The 11,396-nt window shown below is 37.7% G+C and overlaps 1 protein-coding gene across 1 annotated transcript; it reads left to right on the top strand.

Moving 5' to 3' along the window:
- The first annotated feature begins 6 nt into the window (after positions 1-6).
- OTUD6B (OTU domain containing 6B) lies at positions 7-10,518 on the top strand. Its single transcript, XM_006761205.2, has 7 exons — positions 7-110; positions 717-868; positions 3,227-3,307; positions 5,099-5,411; positions 6,191-6,252; positions 9,126-9,232; positions 10,099-10,518. The coding sequence occupies exons 1-7, from the start codon at positions 29-31 to the stop codon at positions 10,181-10,183; spliced, it is 882 nt and encodes a 293-aa protein (XP_006761268.1). The 5' UTR covers positions 7-28; the 3' UTR covers positions 10,184-10,518.
- The last annotated feature ends 878 nt before the right edge of the window (positions 10,519-11,396 follow it).

Raw genomic sequence — 11,396 nt, 5'->3', positions numbered from 1 at the left:
TTCCTCCGAGTGCGGGCGCCGGGTGGACATGGAGGAAGGCTTGGCAGACGAGCTTGACGAAGAGGAGCAGCTGGTGAGAAAGCAACGCAAAGAGAAGAAGGAGTTGCAAGGTGAGGGGGGTCGTGGCTTCGACTCCGCCTTGTCCCAGACTTCGCCAGAGTGGCCGGTGGGCGACTCCCTTTCGCCTCGCCTGCCCCGGAGTCTTTGAATCCTCTCATCCCCAGGGCACCCCCTTCTCGGCCCCGCGGTCCCCTGCCCCGCGCGACCCCCTCGAGTGCCGGGGTCTGAGACCCTCCACGCCGCCCGGGAGAACGAGCCCGCCTCCCTCCCGGTCTCCCTGCCCCGTTCCCGCCCCGTCACCTGCCCTTGGCCCTCGTGGGTGCCTTTGGAAATACCTCACCTCAATCTGGGGGATCCGAAGGGGTGCTGGAAAAGATGGAGACACTTCCGTCATTTTTTTTTCTTTTGTCGCCCGCCACGGCCAACTCACAGGGTCGTCAATGAGACGTTCTGGAGGGCGGGGGCAACTCGGCTTCTTCCTCTGGCTCCTCTCGGTCCTTGTCGGGTTGCTCTGCACTCACTCTTGTTGCCATAGTTACGTTTTCTCTACTCTCTCCCCTTCACCATCCCCTTATTTCTCATTTCCTCTAACCCCTTGATTTTGGACTTAAAAAGGTTGTTTTTGTTTTGTTTTGTTTTTCTGGGTGGATTTCCAGCCAAAATTCAAGGTATGAAGAATGCCGTTCCCAAGAACGACAAGAAGAGGAGGAAGCAGCTCACGGAAGACGTTGCTAAGCTGGAGGCAGAAATGGAGCGGCGGCACCGAGAGGAGCTGGAGCAGTTGAAGCTGGCTTCCCAGGAGGGTCAGGTCGGTCGTCGTGTCCCCCTCCCCCCCGCCCCTCGCCCACGGTGCTTGACAGCAGTTGTCCACATCAACCGCACAAAATCCTATGTGTGGAGGGAGGTGGAATCGCCCAGTCACGCGCAGGCGTGTTTTTGTAAGGGAGGTCAGCAAAAGAAGGGACGCTTTTAACTCGTCCTTGCCCAGAAGACGGGCAGATGGGTAACGTGGACTAGAGGAGGCTTCACCCAATGAAAGTTGGAAGGACAGATGTGTGGTCCCCAAACTGCCACTAAGTATGGTTGTAACATGGGTACAGTTACTTAAACTTTTCCTGGGCACGCCCTGGCTGGTTTGGCTCAGTGGATAGAGCGTCGGCCTGCGGACTGAAGGGTCCCAGGTTCCATTCCGGCGCAGGCCATGTACCTTGGTGGTGGTCACATCCCCAGTGTGGGGTGTGCAGGAGGCAGCTGATGGATGTTTCTCTCTCATCGATGTTTCTAGCTCTCTATCCCTCTCCCTTCCTCTCTGTAAAAAAATCAATAAAATATATGTTTTAAAAATATAAAACAAAAAACCTTTTCCTGGGCATAAATTTCTCCAGATATCCTCATACTCTGCTGTTTGAGTAAAGGTACTGTATGCATCAAGTGGGACAGTGAGTGTGAAATCACTTTTAAGGTGTAAAAGTGCTTTAGGGACAGGTAATGAAGGAAAATGTCCTGGCTTCTTGGGTAAATTGGGGCATGCTGTCATCATTTTATTATTATAGCTAGTAGGTGCTGTGTGCCACGCACTGTGTTGGACGTATTGCATGCAACATCTCATGATGGTTCTCAGAGTAACACACGGAGGTATTACTTATGACGTAAGCGCAGGTAACCAACCCCATTTTCAAGTGGGAAACAGACTCCCCGAGATTAAGAACATTGTCCCGAATTCATAGCATCTGCTAAGTGCCAAAGCCAGATGTGAACGTTGAGTTCTGTTATAATTTTGTATCATGGGGTAATTTATTGCTTGGATTTTGGATATCAAAGATCAGACCCCATAACCTCACTCCATTTCGGTAGCCAGGAAGTTCTTTATGTCTACGCAGAATTCTCCATACCATAATTACATTTTATTTTGTTCGGTTCCTTTTTGGTCTGCTGTTGCCAGGGAAAACAGCTTGTATGTACTGACCTACAGCGCTTGTTATGTTAAACGTAGTCTGGTTTTCCTTAACTTTATTAGCCAGTCATCAAGATCCGGGCCTTCTGTGCCCTTAGATATTTTATTGGCAGGTCACAATTTTGGTGCTCCGGGTGTTTGATTGTGTTGTCACAGTCACAGTGTTCCTGTTTGTCTCCCCAGCATTTTAGTGAGATAGTTTTGTTTGTTCTCTCAGGGCTTTCCGTTTTGAAATTTCTTTCCTGGGTTTCTAGGGATAAAAATTTTTAATTCTTAAGCTACATATTACCCAAGTGTTCAAATACAAACTGCCATTTTATTTTGGACTACTAACTTTTTCATTAACTTAAGCTTGTTTCTTTTCTGCAAGCTGCCTAAATTATGTCATTACTTTCTCTCTTTTTTTTTTCCAGATGCTTCTCTGTATCTTGCCTATTGTCAGTATGGCAATTTATACATTTTAACAGATTCCTCTGAAAAATATAAGAATACTAATTTCACTAAAGGTGATAACCACTCTTTGAAATCTTAATCTGATTTTGATATTGTGGTCATTTGGACTATAGCCTTGGAGAGTTATTAGAGGCACTGAATGTTGTGTGTGTATGTGTCATACTAAAAACTAACTTCACTTATTTGCAGTAATAAAATACTAGCTACTAATCCTGATAGTAAAAAGGCTAACATCTTTTTTCTCCAGCAAGTACATGATCCCCATTTAATGTTTAAAATTCATTGTAATGTCTTGATGATATTTATAAGTTAAATTCTACCTGTAGTAGATGGGAAAGGATAGTAAAAACTCAACTTATTCCCAGGGTCAAGAAGCAATGCCCATTAGGTTCTGGTTAATTATGTTAATGCCACATTTGAGGTTAAGAAGGTAGTAATCCCCTGAGCCAGCACAAGCATTATTTAGATGAATGGGTGGGCATGCTAAGAAGGAAGAAAAGCATGCAGGGAGGAGCTTTGTCTTGGAAGGCTCTAAGGAAACTTCTTGTGGATCTTGCAAATTTTCTCTTATAAAGAGAGAAAGGAGACAGAACTATGCTATCTGATACTGACCTACTGCTGTTATTCAAATTTGAATTATGGGATTACACATATTTGTGATTTTCAATAATTGCTCTGATACTTTGAATACTAATTTAAAAGTATTTTTTTATTTACTAGTTAATGCTTTCTCTCTTTTCTTTCTTTTTTTTTTTTTAGAGAGATTTTGATACTGTCAACATTTCAAACTTGGTTCTTGAGAATCAGCCGCCTCGGATATCAAGAGCACAAAAGAGACGGGTATGGAAGTCTTTTCACCAAGTATTTAAGTCAGTGCTGTGTGCTCAGTACTTGTCTTACCTGTTATATAAGAAGAGAGTAGGAAAAAAATGATGGAGTTCTTTGTCAAAGGACCTGAACTAACATTCATGAAATTTAACACACTTAACCTACTGAGTTTCAACTTAGCCTAACCTACCATAGATGTTCTCAGAACACTTACATTCGTCTACAGTTGGGCAAAATCATCTAACACAATGACTGCACTGTAGCGTATGGTTGTTTACCCTCACGGTCACTTGCCGCTGTCCATCATCATGAAAAAGTATCCTACCACATATTGTTAGCCTGAGAAAAGATCAAATTCAAAATTTGAAGTAAGGTTTCCACTGAATGTGCATACCTTCATACTATCGTAAAGTCAAAAAACTTTAAGACGAAGCTTCATTAAGTCAGGACTGTTTGTAACTATCTTTTTTCCTCCAACCTCAGCTCTTGGCATTTTTCTCTGGTATTCTAGCCATATGCACGCTGTTCATCTGTGTGACATATATGCTTCCGGGTTTTCATCCTTCCTAGTCCAACTGTCAAGAATGTTTTCTCTTTTTCTCCAACCTTCTCGTTCTACCTCCTATCCATCCTTCATATCACAAATCTCTCATTGAGTCCCTCTTCTTTGTATATGCTTTATGGGAAGATTTCTTATGACATTTGAATAAGGAAAGCAAGTGACAGGTTGTAATGTATACCATTTTTACTAAGAAAAAGTTTTGTTTTTTTACTAGGTAGTTAATTTTTTAAGTATTTAATCCAGGAGATATGTAGACATAGAATATGTATACACATTTTCTATGAGTACATCTATATTTATTAAAATGCAAAGAAAGCCCTGGCCAGGTAGCTCAATTGGTTGGAGCATTCTCCCGATACGCCAAGGTTTAAGGTTCGATCCCCAGTTAGGGCACTACAGGAAACAACCAAGAAGGTATAAGTAAGCAGAACAGCAAGTCAATGTTTCTCTCTCTGTCTCTCTCCCTCTCCCCCTTCCCTTCTTTTTTCAAAATCAACCAATAATAAATAAATAAATAAATAAGTAAGTAAGTAAATAAATAAATAAGTAAATAAACAAACAAACAAACAAATGCATAGGGAAAAAATCTAGAAGGATATACAACAGACCGCTAGAGCAGTTACTGGTATTGGCAGTGGTCCTTAAGGGGAACTTTAGTCTTATCTGTAATATTTTAATTTTTTACCTAGAAGAATATTTTTATCTGTTACGTGAATAAAATGTTTGGGTCTGTTTCACAGACACATTTTCTTCAAAGGTAGATGCATACAAGTAGAATTTCTGTTCCCTTCTTAAGGCTTTAGCATGTTAATATACCACTGGTGTAGTGGTAAGTTACAAAGCTTGGTATGAGCCTGGACTTAAATTTGATAACGTGTGCGTTAGAACTAGGATAAGCCAGTCTTAGGACATTGAAATCAGTAAGTAAATTTTTTAGAAACTTCTCATGTAGGCATATAGTTTTTAAAAGTTTTTACATTTTTCAAGGAAAAACTTGAGGGCTTTTGTCCCAGTACAGAACTAGGTGCTGGCTATACACAGGTGAGAAAGGTAGTTTGTCCTTAAAAAGGAGTTCTCAGTATAGAAGATTCTACAAGTGATGATATCAGCAATAGGATAGCGCTTGTGGGAGAAGGAAGAAAGATGGAAAAGTGTTTTAAGAATCTTATCTTTCTGTCTCCTTAATAAATGTAAATTAGTCCTCATTTGTATGAGTTAACTTTCCTATGTTCTCTTCTTAGGATAAAAAAGCTGCATTGGAAAAGGAGCAGAAAGAAAGGATAGCTGAAGCTGAAATTGAGAACTTATATGGAGCTAGGCATGTAGAAAGTGAAAAACTTGCTCAAATATTGGCAGCTAGACAGTTGGAAATTAAACAGATTCCCTCGGATGGCCACTGTATGTATAGAGCCATTGAAGATCAGCTGAAAGAGCGGGAATGCCCTCTGACTGTAGCTGCCTTAAGAAGCCAAACTGCTAACTATATGCAAAGCCACATGGAAGACTTTCTGCCATTTTTAACAAATCCCAATACAGGAGATATGTATACTCCAGGTAATTTATTTCTCTTTATTATGTCTTGGTGTTGCAATTGTGGTGGTTATTGTTAAATCAAGTGCCTCCTGAGACTCAGAATAAGAAAAACTGGTATAATCCTTGTGGGGAAAAGATCTCAAAATTTAGGTAGAATTATTTTCTGTAATTTTAATACATAGTAGTACAAGTTGCTGTACTAGGTAGTTAATTTTTTGCGTATTTAATTATTCTGCAGTTAAAATATTTTATATACGATGCTGATACAAATAAGGTAAATGTTTCCAGAATAACAAGGGGAGGCCCTATTGGATGCTACCTCTGAGAAAGGAGTTTCAACACATTTGTGCTTTTACTCTGATTCTCTTCGCACATTTCTTAAGATCTTACGGTGGAGCTGATTTTATAGAGGCTACATTTTTATTCTTTTGGCGTAGTCTTTCAGGTGCAACTTTAGGCTTTAACGTACATGTCAAGGTAGTGAATAAGTTGACGATTTGGGGGAGTCATTGCTTGGGATAAGGAGAGGGAAGTAGGCTTGTTATATAGTTAAGGCCCTTCCTTGGGTCTCAGACTGAGGGAGGGAAGCAGAAATGCTTTGCTCTTGGATGAAAGGTGGTGGAAAATTATAGTGAATTAAGTTTGGATCTGTAAGTGGTCTAAATTCTGGAGAGTACAGGTAAAGAAGAAGGAAGTTCAAATCGAGTAGTTTTATTAGGAATTGTAGAAACTATAAAGAGGGATTTTATAACAAGAGTTATGACAATTATTAAGTGCTATATTCTGTTTATTCTCTACAGAAGAGTTTGGAAAGTACTGTGATGATATTATAAACACAGCTGCATGGGGAGGCCAGCTGGAGGTAAGTTTAAATTGTTCATAGTGGTTGTAGATTGGTAAATTATTTCTAAATCCCAGACATTTTTCAGATGATCTCGGTTTTTCTTTGAAGATTCCTTTTCTTTACTTACTTGGTGTCTCTCTACTGACAAAGCATTGACTTGTAGGAAGGTAACATTTCTAGGCTTGTAAGTATGTACCTTCAGGAAGGGAATTACAGTTTGATTTTAAATAGCCCAGCGTTTGAGCTGTGATTGGTGAGGCTAGTGTTGTGTCTGCCTTAGTGATTCCATTTGTGATGCTGCTACTGACAAAGCTTTTTTTTTTTTGCTCAGGAAAATTAAGAGTTTACTCAGGTACAGTAATATTTACCCTAGTGGCTCAACTGAGGGAAGTCAGTATTGGAAAAGTAACATATCAGTTACATCAGAAATAGAAAACAGTATTTTTATTGAAATTACAGGTCAAGCCCTACCACACAAATCTATTACAAATGTGTCCTGAATTCCTAATTGATAATGACCGACTGGCTTGTAAGTGTAAGAAAATATACCTTTAGACACTTGTAGGGATTTAAACGGGATCATTTGTTTTAGTTCCAATTATTTACCTTACTTTGTTAACTTTGTTTTATTAAAATAAAGTAAAACACCTAAGTGGTCCAAGATGATGAGACAGCCTGGGTTATTAGAAAGTCAGGAGATGAGAGGGAAAGCTTTGGGTCCTGGCTTCTCCTTCTTCTCAGTTTTGTGACTTTGCAGGAGTTAGTCAACCTGCTGTGCTCGAGTTTCCTAATTATTGCATGGGGATAATAAAAACCCTGTGCATACTGGGTAGGTCATTTGTGGACACTAAATAAGGCAGGGAGTATATGCATAGGAGTTTGTAAGCTAAAATGCCAGGTGGATGAGTCTAGCAGTCTTATTAATATTGTGTAGTGACTAGGCATCTTGAATAGTTTGTGGCGGCTCTGAGTATTTCATTTTAAGAGCTATGTTGTCTAGCCCTAGCTGGTTTGGCTCAGTGGATAGAGCGTCAGCCTGTGGACTGAAGGGTCCCAGGTTCAATTCCGGTCAAGGGCACATGCCCAAGTGGCAGGCTCGATCCCCAGTGTGGAGTGTGCAGGAGGCAGCCGATCAATGATTCTCTCTCATCATTGATGTTTCTGTCTCTCCCTCTCCCTTCCTCTCTGAAATCAATTACATATATATAGTAGGGCAGTTCAGATACATATATATATACACATTTTTTTAAAGAGCTTTATTGTCTCAAGGTATTCCTTGAATGCTTCTGCAAAATCTTATTCTGAGTACGTAGTGCTATATTTATACCTCTTCTAGTCACTAGGGGGAACTGCCCATTAATTTGTGTGCCTCTCCTGGGTCTCTAAAACTCAGGAAGTTTCCATAGTAGCTTTGTCACTATGTAAGAAGTATTAAAGATGCTTGAACTTTCTTATAAAAATCCCAAGTTAATATGAGAATTAAAGACCTAAGTGACTCTTTATAAATTCAGAAAAACCTTTTAAAAATCCTTTGAAGGACATTTCTCATAAATTTTTCATTTCTGAATCCATTTTAAATAAGATTTGCTGTTTGTTTTTTCTTTATAAAAAAAATATGTTTTTTTTATTGATTTCAGAGAGGAAGGGAGAGGGAAAGATAGAAACATCGATGTGAGAGAGAGAATCATTGATCAACTGCCTCCTGCTCGGTCTCTACTGGGGATCGAGCCTGTAACCAACCGGGAATCAAACTATGACCTCCTGGTTCATAGGTTTATGCTCATCTGAGCAACACTGACTGGGCAAGATTTGCTATTTTCTTCAATGGGGTAAATTTAAATTATGGTTGAAAAAAATTTCTGAAGACTGGGAAGAGATGTTAAGGTTTTTTAAAATGTTATTTTAGGTATGAGAAAAAAGTGCCTTGGAGGAACATTTTATGATAGAGTATGAAAACATAGAACCTTTTTCAGATTCTGAAGTAATTTCTTATTTTTGTTTAAAACTTTCTAAAAGGACTACATTTTAGACAGATTAATGGGGCCAATACATAGATCAAGGCCCTACATTAAAGATTTTTAAATTTGTTTATGAACTTTCTCAGTTTGCAAGTCATTTTATTTCCTTGTTCATGACTTTAGGCAGGCCTCTTAACCATTCTCTGCATCAAATTCTAGGTCTTTAAAATAAGTATAATAAAAAAATAAGTATAGCAGTATTGTTCCATAAGGTTATGTGAAGATTGATTGTATTACTAACTCTTATTCATCCACTTTAAGTTTTAATTTTATATTCTGTGGCATAAAATTAAACTTGTTTATTAATTAGATGGAAATTCCATGAAACAGTAGTGCAGTTCAGATACATAACTCATTCTATTTGCACCTTGAAAATTACAGACCAGTGGCTGTCAACCCTAGTTGTACATTACAATCATCTGAAAGCTTTAAGAAAAATAAACCTCCTATTCTGCGCTGTTCCCTCTTTTTCCCCCTTTCCCTCCAAAATTGTATTTGATTTGGCCTGGTGCTCTAACAATAATATTTTAAAAAACTTTATTATGGAAATTTTCAAAAGTAAAGAGTCTATATAATGAGCCCAATCTACCCATTCCTTTACTTTATTTACTATGACATTGATCTTTCTAAGAAGCTATCATGTAGCCAAGGCTTGAAGCTTTCGAATTTGATTTAATAAATATTATATTTGTTTGTTAATTTAACAAATATGTCAAGTGCCTACTGCGTGCCAGGTTCTTAGTGTATAGTGATAAACAGAGAGATTCCCTGCTCTGAATGATTGCGCTGTTCATGAATACCTTAGTAGTTTATGATTTCAATAAGATTTATACTTTTATTTATTTTTATACTAATACATTTTCTTTCCTATAGCTAAGAGCACTGTCTCATATTTTACAAACACCAATAGAGATAATACAGGCAGATTCTCCTCCTATTGTAGTTGGCGAAGAATATCCAAACAAACCATTAATACTTGTGTAAGTATCTAGAAATGTCTACTGTTTTATTTTTCATAATTAAGACAAAAAGGATTATTGAAATATTTTAGGTTGTTGATTAATTAAAAAAACACCTATGCTCAGTAGAATTAAATAAGCTTATTTATGTGAAAGGCAATTGTAGAATTAAAAAGCATTGCCAAAATGTGAGATTTAGACAATTATTTAAATCTATAGTGATTTATTTTTGCATATGAGTTAATAATAAAATCATTTCTAAAGGTTAGAAAGTTTTAGGATTAGTTTGAATATTGTCCTGAGTTGACATTAATAATGCTAAAAGTTTTTTTTAATATATTTTTTATTAAGATATTACATATGGTTCCTTATCCCCATGTTAATGCTAAAAGTTTTAACAAGTGAAAAAACAAATATATTCACGTTGCCTAATTGTTTATTCTTTAGATATCTTTTTCTTCATATTGTAAAAGTATTTTTACATGACTGAGAAGTCTCCTGAAACACAGCATGGAGAGTTTGTTACCGACTTTAGTGTTCATTAGATAAACCTACTAAGGTGGTCATTAATGGTTTTGATTTAGGTAAAAATTTTAAGCTTATTGAGTCGCAGCTTCAGTGACCCTTTCCTGCTCCTGGTCCCCCCCCCCCCCCCCCCCCCCCTAATGATTGTGTTTTATTGGACTTAAACTCAGCAGACCTGGTTAAAGATCTTATGCTTTTCACATGCTGTTGAACTTTTTAAGTAATATGCTTATACAGTTTATTGAATGATACATCTGTGGAGTGATTCATTCAGAGGCCTTGGTGTTATATGCATAATAAACTTTTATATACAAAGAATTACCTTCACCAAAACCAGTAATTTCTTTTTCTTTTTCTTTCAGATATATGAGACATGCATATGGCTTAGGAGAACATTACAATTCTGTCACGTGGTTGGTGAACAGAGTTACTGAAAACTGCAGCTAGTTTACAGAGTGTTGCACAATTATGTTTTTGTATAGTGTGCGGATATGAGTATTTATACCAAGTGCGGGATTGTTTTAAACATTACTGAAAAAACAACTACTTTAAATCAGTTTTATGGCATAGCTGCTAATAGGTTTTTTTAAAAAAAAAATGTCAGAGATAAACTTTAACCAGTATGCCCTTACTGGTATTTTAAACACTTGTACGTCCATTGTAGAGAGAATCATTCATAGGCCAAGATGCAACCCTATTTGCTTATATTTTTTATTAATATGGAATCCTGAACATTCTGTTGAAATAAATCTTAATGTTTTATTAAAAGCTTTCAGTAACCATTTCAGTGTAATTTTTTTGAAGATTGCAATACTGTGGGGATGGTGATAGCAAATTTAATTTATCCTTATAAAGAAACTTGATTGCAGCAACCTTGGTATTAGTGAAATTAATGCTGTGAAGCTTTTTTATTACCCCATCAAAGTGCAGCCAAGAAGCTTGTTTTAATGATTAAGAATTTTAAAATGTTTTTTCTCAGATGGGAATCAGTTGTTAAAACTAAGAAATGAGACAGATTCAAAATATATAGGTGTTCCCTATCAGATTTAAACCTGTAAAGAATTATAGATTAGCTCTTATTTTTGTGTCATTTTAAAGGTCCCAACATACTCATGTCTGACTAATTTGTCACTACTTGCTGTCTCTTAAACTTCTCATTTTCATAACTACAAATGCTTGTACTCTGTGGTGTTTTCTCCGTCACTGCTCAGCTGCTTCGCTTTCCTTGCACTTCTTCCCCCTGAGAAACGATTTGTGACCTCTCTTACCCGTGAACTTCTACAAGGTGAAGTGGCACTGTCAAAAGTGTCCAAGGCCAAACATACTTCAAATCCTTCCTCTTTCCCAGTTTCTCTTACAAAACCTTTCTCTTTTTGCTTCATTCTCTAGGATTAAAAGAAAGCCTTTTTTACTGTTATTTTGTTAGCCTTTTAATGTCCCCTTTCCGTAACCTGAAGTATTGAGAATGTTTGTATCACATGTATGGATCAAGCTGAAAGCCACTCTTTAGGAGCCAGACTGTGTAGTAAAAATCAGTATATAATACCTTTTGGTGTGCATGATTTATCTAGCTCAGATTTCAAGTTACACACAACAGTATTCCTTCCAAGAAGATAGTACTCATATATACAAATGTGTCTGGTAATTTGATAAGAAAGTA

Source organism: Myotis davidii, unplaced genomic scaffold (assembly GCF_000327345.1).
Source record: "Myotis davidii unplaced genomic scaffold, ASM32734v1 scaffold317, whole genome shotgun sequence".
NCBI lineage: Eukaryota > Metazoa > Chordata > Mammalia > Chiroptera > Vespertilionidae > Myotis > Myotis davidii.
Note: the sequence above shows the minus strand (reverse complement) of the source record. Positions and strands in the feature narration are given on the sequence as shown.

Coding starts and splice junctions, on each gene's coding strand:
- OTUD6B (XM_006761205.2), top strand. CDS start 29: ATGGAGGAAGGCTTGGCAGACGAGCTTGACGAAGAGGAGCAGCTGGTG. Junction 3,308..5,098: donor CAAGAGCACAAAAGAGACGG/GTATGGAAGTCT, acceptor TTCTCTTCTTAG/GATAAAAAAGCTGCATTGGA. Junction 5,412..6,190: donor AGGAGATATGTATACTCCAG/GTAATTTATTTC, acceptor TATTCTCTACAG/AAGAGTTTGGAAAGTACTGT.